Raw genomic sequence first — 23,437 nt, 5'->3', positions numbered from 1 at the left:
CTCTGTCATTTTACTGTGCAATAAGGACACAGCACCACAAACGTTCCGTCCCTTTTTTCAGGTCTATCACCTTTAATAAGCGGAAGAATGGCCATTTATCTACGAGCGGGGTTCGTTTCACATGCATAGAACAATGAACGACCAGTCGTGTGAGCGAGGTCCTTGCCAAAAGGAACCTCACCCGATAAGTTTCGTTCGCGACCGCTTGAACAACAGCTCCGATTAATTAGCTGTCGACCGGACACCACTTAGAACACCCGTTTCTGCATTGTTCTTTGGCTAGGCCTCATCCATTACAGCTGGTCGGTTTCATTATTTACTTCTGAGAACTACCATACAAAGATTGCTACAGGGTACTGAACAGGGTCAAGTTGTTTGACTTTCCGCCTGGTCGAGTGCATATCTGTAGGATGGGTTTCATTTCGTTTTTTTTTTGCACCAGCGCACAACCTTACCGTGCCGATAGCTATCGTTTGATCCTGGGCACGGGATAAAAGCAAATTAATCGCGAGACCTCTGGGGAACTTTTGATAAAATTCGACACCAAACATCGAGTGTGGTCGACAACAGTTAATAATTAATTCACAATCACTTACCACTACGTTTAGCGTGCGTACGCTCATTGACTATCGTGGGATGTTTTGTCCGTAGACATAGCTTCAAAAATCGGACACTTTCGGTCGAATTTAATAGGTTTCCTGCACGAACTTTTCTGAAACCCTGTCGTGTTTTATGTCAAAAGAGGATAAAGTATTTTTCAAGCAGTTTGCTTGATGTATCCAATATGCTTTGCTGTTAATCTGCTGCTAATAATGGTAAAGAATGAGTATAATGTTTACCCATAAAGAAAAATATTAAATCTTTGTACAAGAAAGAATATTTATAAGACAATATATTACAATATCGCACAGAGAAAAAAATCTATTAAACAAGTAATATAAAACATAGTGATACTTTTGTACAAAATTGTGCTCTTGTGGATCTTGTAAGAAAGGAATGAGATATATCTATACATTGGGAAAGATTTTCTAAATATCATATACACAACAACAACAAACCGTAGCTCTTCAGAGCGTCAGACATCCACGGATATTCCCCAAAAGGGACATTTTAAGTGGTAAAGGATTATTTACAACCACTTTAGATGAGCCTACGATTGATCATTGCAATAAAAGTCCGCCTGGCGGGATGAAAGCCTCTTGTTTTTTTTTGTACGCAGAAGACTGTGCAGGAACTCGCGCAAATAGAGAAAAGGATCCCCCAAAAGGATAAATAAAAGAAGGACAAGTATAGAGCAGACAGTATAAACATGGGGAAAATAAAGGAAAATAAAGCGGGTCGTGTGATAAAACATTTACAAAACACAAACGCACGGGAATGTGAACCGGAAGATGGAAAATGGATGGACGACTGCGAATATCAAAGTCAAGTGGAAGGACAAGCAAGAGTTCGCGCGCGTATGTGTGTGTGTGTGTGTGTGGAACACATATACAAAGTACGCCAGTGGCACTGGGCGGCAGGATGGGTAAATGGGTGTGGTATGCTAAGCAAACTCATGCTCAGCACTGTACAAACAGTGAAATATTTACAGAAGAAAAAAGACACAAAAGGTCAAGCCTTTCCGTGAGGCTTTTTCCCTATTTGAAATGGCGTCCGAAGGAGCAATATCTTGTTGCTGTATTTGAAGGAAGCGTTAAGATGGAAGTGAAAAGGAGTACAATAAAACCATAAAAACGCACGCACACACACAAATGCGACACACGTGTATGGAGAAAGTGAGAAAGCGAAGTGAAATGGATGATGGGATGATATCTTCCTGATAGTTTGGTGTGATATGTCCCAGTAGGACCACGGATAGTGGAGATATGATGTTGAGACCCGAATCGGAGATGGCGGGTTTTATGGTGATTGATGATGATGTGGTGGGTGAGTTGGTGGCTACTTACAACGCCCTGAGGAAGACCGACATCGTACGTTGGTGGTGGCGAGGCTGGTTGGTACGGTCCACGAGCATACCGAAGGATGGCCAGCTGTTGGGCACGCTTGATACCGCATTCGCCGAGTCCTCGCAGCTGGATCCAGTACGCACCGACCGGCTGGTCAGCGGTGATGACGAAATCGTAACGTTCTCCTGTGAAGCACAATCGACCGTAAACAATTAGTAATGGACTCGTTGGAGTAATGGAGTTGCTTGCTGAGGTCTGTCTGATGATTTTAGATTTTTGTGGGAAATTTTAGATAGCTTATACCACATTTCTAGGACCAATAAAATACGATAATTAACTTACTCTTATTGAGATTTCGGGAAGTCATTAAAAATCATTAAGATTGAAATGCTTACTACCGGTGAGCATTGCTGATTAGTAGTAAAATACGTAAATACGTCACAAAAAACTAACCTAGAATTCCTGGGCACTCATCTATACCTCTAGCTATCGTTGGTAAAGCTATGTATTGCCTTTGGATTACATTGCGTCACAGTAGATTGCTGGTCGCACTGCTCTTACTCATCGACCTTTCCAAGACTTTCGTCTCGTAATCCAATAAAATTTCAACAAGGATACTTGTTTGTGATTGCAGACGCTCTCGGTAAAACAATCCGAGATCAAAAACTTTCCCAGACAACCGCTTACAGGTCCGGTTTGGGCCGGAGGTGTGCAGGATGGAAGACGATGGAGGCGTGCGCCGGTTTGTTGCACTCGTAATAGAAATAATTTCTCTTCCGTCTGCAATAAGATAACACTAGCTGCTGGAACTACTTGGCACGCTGCCGGCACCACACGATACATCAAACGAACCGGACATGGTTGGCCAAAGCTGGCAAGAAGACACACTCCTTCACACCGGACGCCCTGGCATCCTTGGTCCGGTTACGAGCACCTCGCTGTGCATGCCAATGAGACCTTGCATCGGTGGTTTAGTTTTTCCAGTGCGGGTGCTCAGTACATTGGAGTGAAAAGACTTGTGACCGCTTCGTAAGTTTCCCTTCTTTTCTCCACCTATGCGTGTGTGTTCATGGGGTAAAGTTTCTAATGCACCAAAGTGCATCTAAACGCTTCGTATTGTGCTGTTGCGTGGAATGGATGAATGAATGCATAAGATTGATTCGCATTCAAGACACACAGCGGCATGGGTTCATTTATTCGGTACGAATTGATTTCTACGGTCGGGCAATTTGTCTAAAATTCGTGACTCGCTATATAGACATTAGGAAGAACAAAAAAAAAAAAAAGGTAACGACCAAATATCAAGTATCATAGCGTTCCGTATGACCAATCTTAACGCACCCACTTTGGCACGCCGTAATTTGGTATGGTCGGTAAAGGTCACATCTAGTTCCCAGCATTGCCTATCAACCTTGACAGTGAGCTGATGTTTTTTTTCCATAGTACATTTTCAAGACCCTTCCATCTTCAAGCTCGTTGAAGTGAGTATTGATTACCCAAAGCACGCACTCGCCAAACCATCTTGCCGTGCACAAAGCGGGGTTCCGAAACATTGTGCCTCGTTGTAGTGAAAAGAAAAGTGCCCAAGCTTGGTCGAACGTATAACGCGGAAGTGGCTACTAATGAAACGCCCCATGACCTACTGCCCTTTGCCTTTGGGAGATACGGAGATGGTTTTGGAGCTGGTCGGTCACTAGGGAAGGGAAATTCGCACAAACATGGGTGCGGCACGGTAATTGATTACAAACAAAATGACCAGTGAAGCCGCCAGTCATTGTTCGTAGTATTGGCGTGAATTTTAATGTGAACGCGACACGTCGAGGATGGCAAAACTCAATTAGTCAAGAAAAACATGCCCGTGAAACTTTAGAGGATATTGTTTTTACGCACGAGTCATTAGATTAAATTGGTTGGGGCAGTGTTTGGGTCAGCAAAGAGCAAAGCTTGCTTCAAAATGCAAATGACAAGTAAACTTTTCATACTAGCTACATTCTATGCGTTATCTATTGAGAGTAGGAATACAACGATTTACTATCCTGATTACTAGCGCCATCTGTTGAGCGGTTGTACTACTATATGTTTTTAAGTACACAGAACAATCAATTAATTCCTTCAAATATTCAAGCCGTACTAATCCACTGAATCGATAGAATTCTTCAACCACAACGAATTACTTACCTGAGAACGAGATGATGGTGTTGACCTGCACCGGATGTACCGGCTCACCATCGGTAGCGATGACCGTGAGTGCGTGTCCCTCAATAGTAACCTGAGCCGGACAGACCGAGGCGAAGGCGTTGATCATGCGGAAACGATACCGACGTCCCGGCGTGATGGTAAAGATTTCCAGCGGCGTGTTGGTCATGAAGCCGGTGTTTGGATCCCGGAACTGTCCCTTACCGTTGATCAGCAGCGACTCGGGATCCTGACCGGTGTTAACAGCCAAACGGCCCGGATAACGCTCAGCGGCGTCTTCGTGCAGCCAGTCGCTCACCAGCATAATGTGCGTGGTTAGATCGAAATCGTACAGGTGTGAGTTGGGATCGCGCGACGGTGGCTGGCGGACGACGATGCTGCCGTATAGACCGTCCAGTTTCTGCAGACCGGTATGTGCGTGCCAGAAGTGTGTTCCCGCGTTTCCTGTCCATTGGTAACTGGTTGGTGAAGAGAAGGAATTGGATTGGTTATGGATTTGCGTATTGAGAGACCTTCGCTGCGTTGCTTACCGGAAGGTGTTGCCCTGCTGAATCGGACACTGTGTGACGAATGGTACACCATCGTAGTACTGTGTGCCACGCTGCCAGATACCGTGCCAGTGAATGGTCAACTCCATACCCTCCATGTGGTTCTCGACGTCGATCACAACGCGATCGTTCTCGCACACCTGAATGGACGGTCCGGGGATCATACGGTTCACGGTGAGGATACCACGCTCGACACCATCGGCCAGAACGCACTGACAGTGGCTCCAGACGGTGTTGGTAGCGTTCGGTGTGCAAACCTGGCAGGCTCTGCAGAAAAAAAAGCAAAAATATTGTTTCGGTCATGTTGGATTGATTCGCTGTCGGGCGGTGTTTAGCTACTTACGCTCCAAGTACGGTGTAGTACTCAACGGTGAAGTGGTAGTAGCAAATCCTTGGTGGTTCTCCCTCGCGACAGGCACGCGCACACTCGTCCGGGGCCGAGAGACTGGGATTGCGCCGAAGTTCGGCCGTCGCACTGGTGCTAAAGTCCAGATGACGAAACGGCGACCGTGGGTTCGGGTTGGCAATGGACGGAAAGCCACTGTTAAGGGCGGCCGAAGATACCGTCGGTGCTTTGCGGGTTCCGGAGCTTAGCGGCAGTGCTGCTGGACTGGCTACCGGCTTCAGGCTCGGTACGGATGGGTGTGTCTGCAGCAGTCCGTGTGTCGCCTGGTAGAAGTTCTTGCTCGGTGGTTCGGTAAGGTGTGAGCTCCACCACGAGGAAGCTGGCGTTTGATCATGTCCGAAGGATTCATCTGGAAATGGAAATGGGAATATGAATGCATAAGTTAGCTGTCCTCTGTTCAAGACCGATTTCCGCGATGTCACATGTTTTTTTTTTCTTACTCTCGCTCTATTGCGGCACACGGTGTGCAGCAGTGCGAACGCGGCTCTAAAAGACCCTCTTGTTCACAACACAAAGCCACCCCGATTTGCCTTTCACACCATGAGTCGTGCCGAGTCGTGCATGTGAATTTATTGATCAATATGTTGTATGCCCGCATTGAAAGTGCATCCCACGATATACATGTGCACCCGCGCTGTTGGTTTTGTTTGGCATGCTGTGAGACGTGTGTGTGTTCCCACGTGTCTTAGCATCCTAAAAGCACACTCGTCACTGCAATCCGTATGCATAACCTGGTCGTTTGCAGTCGGATGAAGTAGCACAGTGTGCTGCTACTACTGCTAGTGGCAGCGAATTCCCACCCTAATACACTGCTGAATTGGAAACAAATCCAGCCCATTTAGACTATCTGCATAACAACGAGCTGCATATGCAGCGGGAATGCAACATTCGCCATATGTTGTAGAAATTACCTACAACAGCACCTCTTATTTATTTGATGGTGGTGCTTTTTTTTTCGTTCATCGTTTTGTTTGTTTGTTTGCTTGCAGCGTGTGTAGCCCGTGTGTCTTCCCATGCACGGGAAGATGGGGCAGCAGCGATTGAAATTGACATTTTGTCTGGGAGTGCCATTCGCTTCGTCTGGGCCATTCATCACGAGCTGCTGAGTGGTGAGAAGGTGCCATAAGGCCTTGACATTGCGAAATCCTCCTGTGTTCGGTGTTGTTTTTCTATGTATTTTCTTAGGCAAACCAGAATTGAATGCATGAATTGCAGCACGCAACTTCCTGGTAGATGGATTAAGCAATATTCTTTGATTGCTTGTTGCAGAAAAAGGAGTTTGTAGTCGAAGTCATTGTTTTATTTTATACATACAATGGAGTTTTACGCAATTCATCAAATGCTTAGAGTGTAGAGATATTCGTTATAGGTTTATTCAGTCGACTTGTCGTTATTGCTTGCACTGATTTACGATTAATTTAAATATTTTTAGCTTTTACTGCCTTACAATTATTTTCATTATTTATATCAATCCTTAATTATCAATTAGCATTATTCCAATGGTCTTCAACGATAAAGTCAAATAAGCAAACAATTACAAATATTTTATCCCGAACACATCTCTGTCTAGATCTGATATTTAAGGCATTATCAGGCATTTAAGGCAGAACAGTCACGAACAATCGTGCTGACCATACGAAAACCTGAACTCCTATTAAAGTAATTCATTCCCTGTGTGAGAACATCCAATGGCAAAGCCCCCGAAAAAAAACGGCAACGGAACTGCCGAGATCGAAAGGTCAGCAGTAACGATCGGTACGGATTTGGTGCTGGATGGATTCATTTTTCATCCAATCAATGGACATCGTTTGAGCGAATTTTCCCACCCGACATCGTCCAACGGTTAGAAGCATAGGGAAAAAAATAACAACAAAATCAGCCACACACACACACACACACACAAACAGAACAAATCTGGCAGTAACCGTAAAAGTTGCGCGCGTATCTCGATTCGATTACGGGCACAGCCGGGTTTCAGGGAGCCGGGTAAAGGACGATAAATTATACTTTGTACTCACCGAAACCCACCAACCCGGCTACGCCCGGAACGTACTAAAATGGTTTAGGTGTTGGCGTACGCGTATCGAGGTACGCTTGAATATCTCCCCCTGCGATGCGATTGAGGAAATCGAGACCAACCAACGGGTGCCGTTACCTGCACGTTGGAAAATGTCAATGTTTGCCATTGAAATAGCTTCCTCTCGAAGCTGGCTCTGGGGCGTGCCATTTTGGGTCGGCGAGCAGTTAGAGAATGTTAGATTGGTCCACTGGTCGGGGTTTGGAATTGATGAAATTTCAAAACGTTCTGTGACGGAATAAGGGCAACCACCCGATTGCTGAGCGAATGTTTTCATCGACTACTAGCCTGACCTTCATCACGCAACGTAGGCGTTTTGGTGCGGTTGTGGTTGTGTCATTGCCGCAAAATAAATTGCACAATGTGTGACGACTTACGGCTAGGACTTGGTTGTCCCTGCTGTGTGAGTGTATGCTACTTGTTGGATGTTGACACCTTCGCGTCGATTCGTGAGCGGTTGTTTGGGTTATCCATTTTTTTTTGTGCAGTTTGCCAAGTCATATTCACAGCTGGACGATATAATTTATGCTAACGATCCGTTTTGCAGTTTTCGGGACTACAGAGTTGAAGGGCTGAAGAACTACAGAGAAAAAAAAAAGGGAAAACCCATCTGCTAGCAACTCTCTGTTATGCACAACTGTGGCCGGAAGAAGTGGGAAAGGAGCATAACTCACAGATACGACCAATCGTTAGAGAAGTTCATCCATTTGCATATATTGTGCTCACTGTACTCACGAAATGTACTTCGCCAGATATAGAGCAATTCTTCACCTAGTGTTCCGAACGATGGCCTTTGCACGCTAACAACATCACCAAGGCACGTACATAGTTGGTCGGTTATTTTCCATCCGTCCCAGGATCCCGGATCAATATTTCACCTGCAGCACTGCAATTGACGTCAGGTTTCCGGCAGTGCAACAGATGCAACTTTTGGGCAGATATTTCATCAAACCGGTCCCTTCAACTTTATAACTCTTCCGTGCCATTCCGTACCGGTACAGCAGGGTAAAAAGCGGACAGGAACCCGATACAATGGACCACCGCCACAAATAGGGACTGTGCAAAAGTTGGGCTGAGATTGATTTTTGAGACATAATCCTGAGCGGAAGATAAATTGACGGGGTTTTGGGAAAACTTCGAAACGAAATAGTTATTACCGAGCTTTAGTTTCCTGAATTACATCAAAAGTTTGTACAGCTCTGTAACCTCTTCCGTAAACTTATGATATAAAACGTATTTCAACGCTTGCAATATTTTCCGTCAATGATCCAAAGTTTTCGTTCATTTCGACTACCCATTTAGCTAGCTGCAAGAGACTATCGGGTCGGGGACTGGCGTTTGGTGGTATTGTTGATTTACGACATTTTGCATCGGCACGGAAGGAAGTTTGTTTAACATAAATGCAACCCCCAATGGCTCGTTAAATGCCCCGTGTGCGTGACGGCCACAAATGTGCCAACTTGCGAATGGCTGTGTAGCGTGATGATGTTTGGAGCGGTAAGGATGACTTTGGTGAGGACTGGCGGGTGTTTATGCATCGATTCCGAATAGGTTTTACAAAATGTGAATAAATGTTTTTTGAATAAAAAATGGTGGCATATAATTGTTGGGAATTCTAGAGAATTCAAGTTAGTAGAACCTCTCATTTATTTTCCTGATCGATAATTCATGAATAATTTTTATTTTATCATAGAAATATTATTGTGACGATTCTTCGAATCAGTGAAACCCACAAAACTATCAACTTACTCTACTATTTTTCAGAAAGGTCCACATTGCTTTTAAAGCTTTTTACAGAATTTAAACTGAATGAGATCCTCCAGAACAGGTACAACTTGTCAGAATTTCTTCAAAATTTCCCAAATTGACTTATATTTTGCTCTGATTTAACAATGCGACAGTATGTTAGTATAATGGTTTAGAAGCCTTGCTTGTAACACCGTAAACCTCCGGAAAAAGCTTTAAAAACCGTGGACTAATCACGGTACAAAATGTTGCTTAATTTAATTAAGCTATCCGATGACCAGCGCGACCTAGTAGGTCGTTATGTTAAGGAAAAAAGAGGAATTAAATAGTTCAGATGGTTTTGAGAAAATCCTCTAACTCTCCCAAGAAATAAAACAGAAGCCTTAGCCTTAGAAGAAGATTATCGATGAATATTTGATGTGTTTCGTTTAGGAGTATTGTTCTTTAAATTTTAAAATTGTTTGACAAGTGTTTTCGCTTTGTATTTCGAAAATATTAGCCTACAGTTAATATGAGCAAATGACTTTTAACTGTGATGTGTATAACGCCAAAGATATTGTGTGTTTACATGCAAGAATTATCTGTATAATTACACCAACACTAACACAACACGCACATCGAGCACAGAAAAAAAGCTTCATGTTTAGCTAGTTAAATGGACAAAACAGTAAAACCAGCAGTTGAAAATTAAACGCCTCAACCGTTAAGAGGGTGGTGAAGTCTTTTAAGTGAAATCGATCCACTCTCACTAACGAACCGTCAGCAGGATGCACCGATGCATGCGAAAAGTTGCAACGCATGCGGCATGTTTGGCGATCGTCACCAAATGCTTACCGAGGCGAACAAAAACCGATCCGGTTAGCACAATTTCTACACCACAGGTAACACAGCATTACTGCAAACGGACGGGTATGGACGGTAGTAACGGGAGGGTGCGAGTGTGAAAGGGTGAGATCGGGTGGCCGGCATCAACAGAAATATCACATTCCACACCGGGCTGTACCGTACCGTGTCCGCGCGGATCAACCAGTTCGATGAGGTGAAGTAATCGGACGGGTAATTACAGGAAATTGATTTAATTGGCCAGCCGGTGTACCGCGAAGTGCAACTGCCAAGTGCATTGCTTCGTCATCGCAACAAACACACACACACAAACGCACAAGCACACTGGAAAGGGTCAGCTGATTATGTGATGCGCTTGTTTCCTTTTATTCTTCGAATTTTCCCATCCCAACACCAAATTGACCAAAACGGAGGTTCGGAACTTCAAATGTTTGCTGCTTCTTTTTTTTACTTTTCATTGGGTCATTTCCGGATGTGTGTTTTTCTCATGTTAAAGAGAGCTTTAATGCAATTTGCAGCACTTTTGTCATTATTATTTGTTCTTTCTTCGGGCCCGATTTGCTTCTTCCAAACGAAGTGGTTCGGAATGGGAAGTCAAATAACAGCAGGCAGTATCGTAATTGATACCGTTCGCAATTGGAAATGATCCAATTTGAGGTCATAAATTGAATTCCGTCAGCTGCAAAAGGCAAATTGCAGTGGAAGCTCTTTATGTAAAGGAAGGCGCCCAATAGGGTGGGCAGCCTACTGGCGCAGGCGTTAGCACTTTAAATTATGCGCACGCCGAGAGGTGAATAGAATACATGAAAAAAAAGCACCGCGAATTGAAAATGAAATATATCTTTTTCTGTGTGTGTGTGTGTTTACATGTCCATAGTGGAGGGTACAATCACCCCTTCGTGCCCTGCTTTATGACAGAGACCGGACGATTGTGGAATATCCCTCCGTTGTCGTCAACTCGCACCACCAGCAAAACTTCCTTCTCGTATCGCGTATTCATTTATAACCGCTTTTTTTTGCATTCCCATCAGTTTCACTATCGGCAAGGGCGCCAACTGTAGGAAGTAGTGTAGGCCTGTCAAACGTAAATCAATTCCATGACACGTTTGTAGTACGGGTTTGATTGAGGGGTTCGAACTGAGCCGAGCGACTTTGCCGTTCGCCATACATACATTCGCCGAATGAAGGTGTCCGAAGTGCACTCGATCACTTTTGCGCGATCAGCTGCACCGGAAAACGAAGTCTTCGGGGGAAGGTGTCGTCTAATTAGAGCTCGATGGGATGTATCGATACATCTAGTGGGAAGAGGGCGGGCGCACGAGTCTTAGACCGCTTCCCGGTTTCGCTGGCTGGTGCTACAGGGTCATGAGGTCGACCGGGTGCAAGTGGGCTCTTAATTGAGAGTGATTGAGTAGTCGGGATCGTGTTTGAGGAAGAATTTCGCTTTTCTTCTCACCGTTGCAATAACAGAAAAAGTGGATCGTTTTCTATAGATCGCACCACACTGAGTGAGAGCGAGAGAAAGAACCTTTGAGAGTCGATCGTTATGTGTTATGTAAATTGTAACCGGGAAGTAGTTAACAGAAACCGATCACAACAATTTGCACACATTGTTACCGACCGGAGTAGAAAAAGGGTTTCGAGAGCGAGCCTGTGTTAGAGCGGATTAAGTGTAAGAGTACACTTAAAACGAATAAAATAATGACCTTCCTCGTTGGGTTGTAAAATTGAAATCCAATTGCTTTTGCATTTGCAAAATTACTCACCACGCCCCGTACCTGTGCTGAGTGCTTGTGCTTAATTAATGAGATTTGAAGTTCGGTGTGGCCATTACAATATTGGTTTTTTTTTGCAACCAAACGCGCCACAGCTCAGGTACTTGTAATAATTAATGAAATTTCGATTGAAACGTAATTAAATTTCGATCTACATTTGATGCTTAGAGCCGGCAGGCAGCGGCCAGAGACGCTGAAGCTGAACGCATTTCAAGCGTAAGGTAAACACCCGATCGAATGTTGAATAACAGTGACTTACGCTTCATCCATCGATGAGCGAAGATTTGCCAAAAAACTGTTCGTTATTTGATGCTGGATGCTGTGGTCTTCTTTTTCGCTCACATTCCATTCCGAGCTAAAATTGAGGGTGGCAATGGATGGAAAATGGATCAGCGTACGTATCGAATTGAGCGATTCGCAGAAATAGCACCATTCAATCATAACCCCAAACGCCGACCGCAAATAAATGAATCAAGAGAAAAGACAGCAAAAAAAAAAAACGGCAACACCGAAACTAGGACTCAACCGTGATGAGCAGCAAACTGCCGGTGGAGAGTTATGAGATGTGTCGGGTGACCCTCGGCGTGCCATCAAAAATATTGCCACAATACGCCGCTCCCTGCCAACCGAAATGCTGAATGTAATTGGTATTTCTGGCCGGTCGATACCATGCAAAATCAAGTCCTTCACAAAGGATCTCTAGAGGTGGGGTAGTGATTTTCCACGAATTTCCACACATACATACATAGCACACGAACCGAATGCGTTCCACCTTCTCATGCTCATCCAAAAAAAGGGGGTACGAGACAGATGCGCAGCGAGTAAAATTGGTACGTATCGTTTCGCGGGTGCAGTGTGTTTTGTTGTTTGTGAAAATTGGAAAATCCTCGGTTGGAAAATTAAATTTATTTGTGATGCGATGCCTGACGGGGAATGGTGTTTTCGATTGCAAACCGTGTATGTGATCATTTTCGATCAATGTCGAAATTGCATCATTAAATGTGGAGTGAAGAATTTAACAATATTCCCGTGGTAATGTATGCCATGACCAGGTATTGTAATATGAAACGTTGACGGTTTACGGCATTGATTGATATGAATTGAGATTTATTGTTATTGGGTGTGTTTGGGGCAGTTTTTAGCTAGTTAATCTTGCTATAATTTTTTAGATCGAGCTGATATTAGGATCATTAGGTTGTGTTGAATAACAGTGGCAGTATAATATTAGGGCCTGTAATGAAGATGCATCTAAAATATTATTAAATGCTGTTCGACAATAATAAAGCTGAATAAATCAGATGATCAAATGAAATCAGCTATTTGAAATAAAAACAAATTTTTCTAGAAGAACCTGGTCAAAATTATTTATTCTGTCCTATAATAAGTATATGCTTTTGTTAATTTTAAAATATTCATATCATTCAGCACAACACCCTTAAAAAAGAATTGTATCTTCAATTTTAATTCAAATTATATTCCAGTATGGAAATATTCGTCACTTCTTCTTCTTCTACTTGGCTTAATGATATCTAAGGTCAAGCCGGCAATCGAATGGTTTACTAAACTTGCCAATACCACGTAGTTGGATAGTCAGTCCTCACTAAGAGGAATCGATCTGGATGGAACATCGGTCCTGCCGTGTGAAGACCGGCGTCCCAAGATTTTTCTCAACATTTATTAGTGCAAGCTTACGGCTATGAATCTCTCAATATTCATCCTTTTCGTCAAACTCAAGAGACGTCAAGAGAAATTTCATTTCTAATATTATTTACACTAAAATGCATACAAAAGAACCTGAAATACCTTTTTTTTTTAATTCTTTCACTCAATCAAACTAACGATAAACTGAAACCTAAAAGTCCCACACGATATGATTCCCACTAGAGGGTAATCAAATCATCATTAAACATATGTTCATTTGTGCACTCGATCAGCTACTCTTTGGGGTATTGTTGCATTGCTTTTTATTAAATTGCTTGCTATCGATATACAGTCTTCGTGGGTGCGGGCGAACAGTATTCTATTCTACTGATCTTTCTATCAACAGAGACCTAACAAGGGATAAAATCCGATGGCGATGATTGATGTAATTAAATTGCGTGTTCATAGTGGCCCTACCTCCTGCAGTGTACAATAGTGTGCGGCCTACAAAAGGTGAATTCGCATATGCAAAAACATTCCAAGGTTTGTATATGGATAAAGACAACAAAAAATCAAATAAAATTCATTGTGTCTGTTGACATTCCGTTCCCAAGGGAGTAGTTGATCGTTTTTTTTTCGCCAGATGTGTTAGTAGCTGTCAATTAGTAGCGCTTGGTGCACTGTCTTTAAGCCGGTTTTTGTATGATTTTAGATGAAAACATATAAACAAATGCATACTTTTTTGGGGCCTGTAGACTTGTTAACATTTTATTTACTCATATCGTAGCTTGTTGCTCTAACAGGGGAAGAAAAAATCATTTTTTGCGGTGCGGCTGTGTGTGAATGTATTTCTTTCTTCCCAAACAACTATTCCCGGCGACGGTTGCGTCGTAAATGCAACCTTTTGCCCACTGCACATAATGCTAATGTGCTTTCGTGTTTTTATGTGTGTAAAAAATCATACAGAACTGGAGCAAACAGTGTGTGTGTGTGTGTGTGTGTGTATGTGAATATGTTGCGCCAGTTTAACGAGTGTGCATAATTACCTACTTAGCGTGGAATTTTGAAATCGGAGGTTGGTTTTTGCCCCTTTCTTTTTCCATTGGCTCCATTTACCCAGATAGGTTGGCACGACTGATATACTAGCGAACGTGTGTGTGTGTGTGTGTGTTTGTGTGCATGTGCGCGCCACGAATTGGTGTAACACTGTGGGGCATGCTAAGGGTGTTGCTAGTTTTAGTGTCATTTAATAAGGGTAATTAATGTTTATCGGAAATTCGCTTTTAATGCAAATATATAGATTGTAAATTATGATAAAAAATATTACTAAAAACGTTTTTGAATCACTGTGATTTTTATCCACTATCTGTTTGTTTTTTTTCACACTGTAGTTGAAGATTGTATACATCAAACGAGCTGAGCCTAATGGGAGTTTTCGTATTTCATGTATGATTATCATAAGCCTCTTGCTAATAAAATGGAAGCGTAGAGGTTTTTCCTCGAGGCAAGAAAGAAACCTTGATGAGGAAGTAATGATGCACTAAGCAGCGGCTTTACATTACGTATGTGTTACATGTACAGCCTGATGTGTGTAAATGTTAATCACTGTAGCAGTAGCAGCTGAACAACACATACCGGATGGGTTTTCACAAAATCTTGTGCTCATACATACTGCATTACCGTTAATTCTTACCGAATTTATTTAACATTGAAGGACACGTTCTTCCAAAACTTCCTATAAAATCAGAATTATTTTCATAGCATCTACCAAAGCAAGCAAGAATAATCAAAACAAATGCCGCAGACACGTGTTGAGAGTAGAATTTTCATCACCTTCAGCAAACATGATAAAGATTCACGGTCATAAAACTGCTACTGCAACTCATTACAGATTTTAATCACTCCGAACCGAATCGTTTCTCACACATATCATTTTTTTTATGGGAAGAATATTTTCCTCCCTGTGGACATGTTTATGCAATCTTTAAACCACATTACACGAAGCTTAATGATGATTTATCGTTTACCGGGCCAGGGTTGGCAAGGTAGAATAATTTATGCGTATTTCTTTGGCGGCTTCTTTGGTGGTGGGTCGCTTTGTTGCCGGTACCGGAACCGATCGAACGTGTTTTTCTCACCTGGAAGAAGAAATAGAAAAATGGGTGTAAAATTAGATTTTCATAGTTGCTAGTTGGTTGCGTGAAAAAAAGGCGTCGAATTTTATGTGTTTGTATAATATATTGAGTCTGTTGTTTCCGTTGTGAGGAATTAATGTATCTATCAACGGTTGTTTGACATGTTTCTAACGATTATGGGAAGGAAGCTGAAGTTAGATTTTGAAATTAATTGTATAGTAAAAACGTTTGTTATTTTTGTTGTAATTGAATGCTTTTGTATTAATTATTTGTAGGCATCTTTGAATAAAAAAAATTGTTCACAAATGTGGTCATGAACCTTCACTCCATCGAAAAACACAATCCAGACAAAGCGTTTTTGCATCCATAGTAAAAAATCACAAACCTTTGTCGACCGTCAAAATATAACCGTGCAGAAAAAAAAGGTTGTGTTTCGTCATATTGGCGCAAAGTGTGTCTTTTGGGGAGCCATTATTAACCCATGCCTGTTACCAACGCAACAACGGTGGCGCCGATTATTGTTGTTTCACCTCTTGCTATGATTTCTGTCGACCCAAAACATTTGACTGAGCATTGCATTTGCTGCTACCCATAAATGCAAAATGCACACAATTACCGCACGCTTTACGCTTAAGCTACTTATGTGTTGTTTGTAAGGGTGCAAATCATCGGTGGACACCCGACGGAACATTTGGGACAGCTTCAAAACAAAGGTGTTGACTCCATTCGTCTGTGTTGTGAAAATGAGGCCACTACATGGGCTCAGCATAATACGTTCGTACAGTGGGAGTCACTAATTAGTGCAAAAAGGAGCGTAACTTTTCAACTCGTGCCATAATTATAGCTTCTATTGTATTAAAAAAAACGAAGAGGATATTGTATGGGTTTTGGATAGAAAAATAATAAAATTTCTTTTTATTTTCTGCAAGACGGTGATGTTTGAATGCGATTTTTATCCTCTGTAATAGGACTGTTCTAACGTACCTCGATCTCGAAAGATCTGCTAGTTCTGAGTAAGTGTTTGACATTTTTGAGAGATCAAGATCGTCAAACCGATCGTTCTACAGCACAATCAATCAATGCAATCATTGAACTGCAATAAACACGCACATCAGGAATTCGTTACACGTTTGACGGTATCTCCCACGTTTCAAAGGGACCGAGCTACGCGCTGTCTACCACGGTCAAACCGGTCGGTCTGTTAATTGAATTGTAGCGGCTGTGACTCGACTAATCGTGTGGTGGCACACACGATTGATATGCATTATATGTACGCACTGGGCTTGCACACTATTTCCTGCACCGGCTGGCGAATGACATTCTCGACCGACTGTAAATCGGAGTATAATTGATAAATCACAACTGCCCTGTAGTGGCTGTGTTATTGCCCGAGACTCCGGTCCGGGGTTGACCGAGTGAAGCGATACGGAGGTACTTAAGATGAGTAATAGTGGAATGATGGACACGATAAGTGGTTTCCCTTTCGCTCGCGTCTGTAACGAAGGCGAATCATCACCGTCAGCTGGAACCGCATCCATCCCTTCTTGACAAAACCGTATCCGATCGGTGATGAGTGACAGCGAGAATAGTACGGGTGCTCTCGTACCGTATGGAAGCGGACTCGCTACAAAACGGACCGCGAGGTCTATGTGGGAATGGTGATGATTTGTTATGAAGTTGAAACCCTTTGGTATGGACTGAAGAAGCGGGAAGATGCGGGAAGCCGTATCATTCTCTACCGGAGGGTGAAAATGCGGAAATTTTCAATCACTCATCTGCTTGTCCGGATGAGAGGCGTCGCTGACTAATTGCAGCACATTTGTTTCGAACCCGATTGATTGACAGTGTTTATGTGTGTTACGGAACGGTCAGTTGTTGGTGCCGTTTGTGTTCTTTTTTGTCTGTGCGGAAGCTTTAGTAAACCCATTACCAACGGTGGGAAAATCAATTATTTTTGCAGCTTAAATAGATGTGGTTTGAGGATGGATAAATTAGAAAAAATGCGCAAAAAAGGAAGATAAAAATGGAAATAATTTATTTTGCTGATTTGATGAAAGTAAGTGAAGCGGAATGATTGGAGGGTCAAACGAAAATTAAAAGGCTTTAAACTTTGACCGCTTGTGCGGGGTGAGAAGGATGAATCTGATGTTCGTTTTTGTAATCACTACAATGTAGCTTTCATTTTTTGAGTCTCAATTTCAAGTCGAATGCTGACTTTTGCATTTTATTTTTAGATAATTTTTTAGGTTTAGGTTAATAATATTATCTTATCTTTTATTCAAATTCAAGCCCATTCCAGATTACCCCATGTTACTCTAGTTTGTTGCTAAATTTATATATTTAGAGCTTTTATGTCTCTTCCGATAAAGCAAACTTTTACCGTCGTTTGAAATTCAATAGTATTTCCCATGACTCTTCGCGTTTCCCATGTTTTTTTCTTATTTTTTCGTCTTTCTTTCTTATGTTTTTTTGCGCAGCTCATTCTTTCTTTTTTGAGGTAAGATAAATGGCGTTCCTCTTTTGTTTTGGAGAGTTGTTAAATTTTTCTTTCGTCTTTTTCTTTTTTTCTTATTTCAGTATTAACCTATGGTTAAATTGCTCATATTTTTGATCTTTTTCATCATGATTACTTTTGGTTTATTTTAATAGTTTCCAATTGTATTATCGTGCTGAAACGTGAAAGAAGTTCTTCACACATGATATTTATGTAGTTTTCAGTTTATTTCAAGTTAAATTCAGTTGTTCAAGTTAAATATTCGCCACTTAAACTGGATCAACAAAAACCAAGTCAACAAACTATGACAGTAGAAAAAGTTTGCCAGAGGATCTAACATAACTCATTCAATTATCGGCTAAATGATCAGATTAAGGCGTGCTGGTCGCGAAAAGAAAGCATCGAGATTTCGCATCCTCCTCCACGGCCAGGCTCGGTGTACCATAGCGGGTGGCACCATCATCAATTAGCCAGCTGACTGGCAAACGTAAACCCAGCCAGCCAACGCCGAGCAGTCGGTAATCGTCCACCATCAAAAGCGATCCATTTCAGCCTTAACCATGAACCGTGTGATATTTGCCTGTTGCTGGTGTTTTGTTTTTTTGCGTTAAACAGTTCATTTGCACGTTTCGATTTCGATATACGTTTTCGCTTTTGCCGCTTATGTTCCGCACTATCTATTGGCTTGGTAGAAACCTATCGCCCTTTTCGACAGCGAAAGCAATCGAATCACAGTTTGTGGCAGTGAGTTTGTGCTTTTCTTCTGCTTCATTCCGTATGATCGTCCCTAAGTTTTTGCACTCTAAGTAGTAAACGATGCACATGAAGCGAAAATCCGTAGCACGCCCGAACAGTGGAGGAAAAATAAGCCAGGGAAAAAGCGTATCGAACATTGCGTATCCGCAAATGGGCGCGTGGGGTGCGCGTTACCTTCACGGCTTTTAAGGCTCTCTTCGGCCGGGCGATGTTGTTTCACTGACCTACACCTTGAATTAACGATTTCAATGCAAAATTCGTTTTCAATGTTGTTTCGGGGTGTAGATGTACATATAGCTCTCTAGGTTGGTGTGAAGCGGTGTGCTCATGCTGTGGCGTTGCTTCACATGATCTTCCTCGTTGTACGTAAAAATTTGCGCACGTACAGCAAGAGTGCAAGAGAGAGAGAGGGATACAGAGAGACAGAGAGGGCGAAAGAAAAAAACAAACAAAATTTTCATAAGGTTGCGCACTCAGCAGCACACGCATGCAACTCGTTTAATGCTTTCTATGCAGCTCATTTGCAGCCGACCGGTGCCCACCGACCCCGCCACCCACCTCTCAATCACCTTCGTGAAGCCACCCATAATGGGTGGCCTTATTTTTATGCACACCGCTCACACCGCTTCCCCAACACACCCATTCGGTGAATTTTCTTCCTACTAAGCACGCGATTTGTGCGTGCCTATGGTGGTTTGCAGCGTTTTGGGTTGATTTTTTGCATAGATTTTCATTGGGCGGGATGGGACTTTCATTTTCCTGCCTGCTTTCGCCCACGAAGGCTGTTTAGAGTTGCAGAAAAAGGAGGTAGGGAGACACACTGGTGGCACTAAATAATTGCACGACTTTTTCCTAGGTGTGATCGATCGTGCGAATGTGTGCACTGGGTAACACTTTTATGCACCGGATCGGATTATGGAGGGTGTTCCGAGAATTAAAGAAAGAAGCAATTTTCAGTTTCATTTTTTAAGGACAGGAAAGTGTATGTGAGCGTGTGAGTTTGTGTCCTAGCTACCGGGAATGACCTTTTAAAAGCTGATTTATTTAAAGTGAGGCAAACACGGTTTTCTTTAAATTGCACTTTTAAACGGAACGCAATTTTCAAATTTGAAACATATTTTCCTGTGATTACATTAGAGTTTATAGTCCGTTTATATCAATGATTACAGTCATTATGGCTACAATTTACCGAAATTATGCTCGGCTGTTCCTTCTGAATTATTTATGAACATTTATAAAGCAACTATTTAACAATTTTATTTTGCTGTTTTTAAGACTGTGCAGTTCATATCGATTTTTTCGTTGTGTATGTCGTAGAATACAATTATTATAGCAAAGCTTCACATGAGCTTAGTGCAATTATATTTTGAACTCTTGTTTTCATTTGGGGAGGTTTTTTTTTGCATTAATCGCCTCAGTAAACTGCATTGAGCTACTAAAAACTATTCTTTAAACTAGTTGGAGATTCTAATTGGCCTTTTAGCTTACTACACAATTACTACAGCATGAATGCACTAATCATAACTTCTCTCTTCTCCATTATTAATCAGCAATAGGCAAACCATTTTTTCAACATTTTACCATTTCGTTTTGGAATCAATGTGAACATCCTATTATGCCAGCTGGAATTGCTTGTACTTCCCTCGGCAACGGTTAATTAACGGTAAAAGCAAACTTGAAAATAAAATGTCCCAAACATGGCATAAAAAGCCGGCATGAATCCCCCGAACATGGTGTAGCTACAAGTCCTTGTCTCGTATCTTTCGAATCACCAGCAACCACCGTCCAAATGTGCAATCGTTCAGCAACTGGAGTCGGAAAAAATGACTCTCAAAATGTCCTTTACAATTTTGGTCTTTACTAATTACATCCCGGTACAGCATGCAGTTGAAGTAGCGGGAAAAAAACCCTCACCGACACACACACTCAGGCACACACAAACCGTTCCGTTTTGTAGTGACGAATGCAATCGTCAACCGGATGGCCGGTTCCGAGACAAGCAACGACAAGGGTTTGGAACATGAAACCAATCACACTAGCCGAAGACCATGATTGACGTTGATGGTATATGTATGTGTGGTTGTTGTTTTTTTTTTGTTTCGTCCAATTTAGTTTTTGCTAGTATAGTTGATCGAATCGATCGTACGAAACGATGATGTAGGAAGGATGTTTTAGTTCCATCGCGAAGTTACGTTCCCAATAGGTGGTCGACCAGATGAGCCAGATGTGCCAGATGTGCCCGGGATGCGATGTTGTGCAGAAGTTTTTGTCTGGCTAGACATTATGGGACAATTACACCATGGTTACATTATGCACCGGCGTGATGCAAGCGTCCGTAAGAAAGTCGATGGAAAAAATTGAGCTTATTAATGTAACGCGAAATAATGTAACGCCGTATGGATCGTAACGGATAGAGACGGTTAGGGTGAGGTAGTAAGTGTATTTAGGAGGAAATTAATACAGCTAACAGCGGATGAAAAGTCTCATTAACGGCAAGCAATGTTGTGGCAATTTTTCTCGAACTAATCGAGCCGAAGTTCCGACAGCTTGATATGTGAGGAATGTGTTAGAGTCTCCACTCCATGCGGGGACCAGCTTATCCGCTTTCAGGTGGACACATAAACACAGAATAGGCGTCCTATCAACATTCTTTTTCGTGTGCTAAACGGAGAGTGGTTTGCTAGGCGCACACTAATGGTGGGATTTCACGACACTGACATTCAGGAGATTGTTTGGTCGTTCGTGACAACGTGACGTGGTCCTACTGTCTGGTAGGACACTATTCTAGACCGCATTGCAGCAATGTTGCGTTTCCTCTGCTTGGCACCTCTGACGAAATCTGAATCTTAAATGACCAACCGGGTTTGTCGGCAAGTTTTATGAAGTTGGAAGTCTCCGCGCGATGGAACGCACAGTTGACACATCGATCGCCTGTGACACCCCCATAGGCCGGAAGGCAGAATAATTATAATGAAACGTTGTGGTGCACAAACAACAAGAATAAACATAGAACCACGGTATCAATTAAGGAATGCGTTGAATGCTTTCCATTCGTCGGGAGGACGACCTTGAAGCGTTAGGTCCGCCCTTGGTTGGTTGCTAAGACCTTACCGAAATGAAAGGGAATCGTACATGCAAATCGCAAGGGCGTAACAGGACCGGTTCCGTTTCCCCGGGGTGGTTCCCAGAGTCGCCCTATTTTCCCATTCTCGCATCACGAGCTGACTCATGATCATAGCTCTTAAAAACGCATAACGCAATAATTGATTCTAGGCGTTACAATTCCTAAACAACTCCACCATTCAGTCAATATTATGACGTAACAAAAATAAAAGGACGTACATCAAACCGGTAATGGTTACCGTTGGTGCGGGAACCGGTATGTGGAGAATGGGGTGGTCTTAATATGTTGAAAATTAACTCTCCCTCACGATCACGAGCACTTTAAACACTCTATCAGTGTGCAAATGGGTCGCACTCTTGTTTTTCCCTTTCATTTGAGGAATGAAGATGAAAGGAGCAGCAAGAGGACCAGAGGTAGGGAGACCCGTATTCTAATTACTGATCGATTAGTACAATGTATATTGCCAGCTATGAACCATCGAAGTGGGTCAATTTAGAGCTCAATAATCGTTCGGGGGAAAATTGCCCATCGCCCAAGCGTCAAGCGTCGTGCTTTCGTGCTTGGCAATACTTATTCCCACAAACGCACACAAAAACGTGCACAAGATAGACCATTTTTCCTGGTCAATTTTTGCGTGCAAATAGCATTCTATTCTCCTGCCATGCCATGAAGACATACCGTACTAAGCATGTAATTTTGTGTTTACTGAAGTATTCTACGGACGGTTTACTCCGTGGTGTAAGCTAATGAAGGCATAAAAGTTAAATGGTTCTTTGTACATTTATTAAACACCAGCCTGAGCAAACTCTCGAAAGTCAAAATGACCTTAGCTAAGGGCGTAAATGTGCAGTTTGTGTAGGAATGTGAGTGCGTGTTTGTCGTTTGGTTTTAATAATAAAGTGCGGACAAATAAAGCAATCGGACGACTGCAATTGGAAACCAATTAAGTTGCTCGTTTGGAACCGTGTGCAGAGCGGAAACTTTCGCACCGGCGCATATTGTATGGCGTGAACGCTTGTTGTTTCGATTGATTTGGGCAAGGTTAAGATAAATTGTAGCTTTGGTGTTGTTTATTTTCCTTTACCTTTTTGGCGTCACTTTTTAACCGTTGTGTTGCACGCACGTAGCGCAAAACTGGTCAGCAAATTATGGCGTTTTAGTGGCTAGCGTGCAAGCAAGTCTCATTCATTCGGTCGTTTTTTTTCCAAAAATGCTTCCATTTTGGAAAAAAAAGTTATGGAAACGATCATTTCAAAACCGTTCCGTTGTGAGCTTTAAACGCGTCCGTCATCAGGAAACTGCATCGAATGATTAGCAGAGAATGCCATTTTGTCAAACCACTTTGGCAAACTTCATAATGGCTGCCGCCTGCATGTTGTTCTAGTTAGCAGAAGCCGACGTAGCTTAAAGGCAAATGCGTTCGGCGCAGACGCTTTCACAACATGCCAACCGCGCGAAAAGGAGTCACGTCGCACTAATTGAGCCAATTCTCATTAGATGCAGACATTTTAATTAATCAAACACAACCGCATGACATATGAACAAAAAGTCATACACACACGCGGTGCACATATGCGCATTCCAGTCTGGTGACATTTTCGTGTCAGCTCACCGAAATAGAAGACTTTGGGGGCTCTGGTGGTTGCTGGGGCGTCTCTGTTTCCAAACGACTTCTCGCACAGCCGGACGAAGGTGTAATTGAGGTGTTACAAGATGCCACGATCGTGTGCAGTAGCTGTCCGTGTTTCGA

At 42.5% G+C, this 23,437-nt stretch overlaps 2 protein-coding genes across 5 annotated transcripts in view; both read right to left on the bottom strand.

Annotated features, from left to right (window-relative positions):
* The window catches only part of LOC126562107 (slit homolog 1 protein), a 335,492-nt gene that overhangs the window by 170,097 nt on the left and 141,958 nt on the right, over positions 1-23,437 (bottom strand). The window lies entirely within an intron of this gene.
* LOC126561700 (uncharacterized) overlaps positions 1-23,437 on the bottom strand; it is a 79,813-nt gene that overhangs the window by 10,510 nt on the left and 45,866 nt on the right. For all 3 annotated transcript variants that reach the window (XM_050218004.1, XM_050218005.1, XM_050218006.1), the window contains exons 2-5: positions 5,034-5,445; positions 4,673-4,957; positions 4,125-4,600; positions 1,947-2,131 (exon numbers count right to left, since the gene is read on the bottom strand). In XM_050218004.1, coding sequence (XP_050073961.1) covers positions 1,947-2,131; positions 4,125-4,600; positions 4,673-4,957; positions 5,034-5,445 — 1,358 coding nt within the window. The remainder of the gene's footprint in view (positions 1-1,946; positions 2,132-4,124; positions 4,601-4,672; positions 4,958-5,033; positions 5,446-23,437) is intronic.

Source organism: Anopheles maculipalpis, chromosome 3RL (genome assembly GCF_943734695.1).
Source record: "Anopheles maculipalpis chromosome 3RL, idAnoMacuDA_375_x, whole genome shotgun sequence".
Classification (NCBI taxonomy): Eukaryota; Metazoa; Arthropoda; class Insecta; order Diptera; family Culicidae; genus Anopheles; species Anopheles maculipalpis.
The sequence above is the reverse complement of the archived record's forward strand: the minus strand, read 5'-3'. Positions and strand labels throughout refer to the sequence as shown.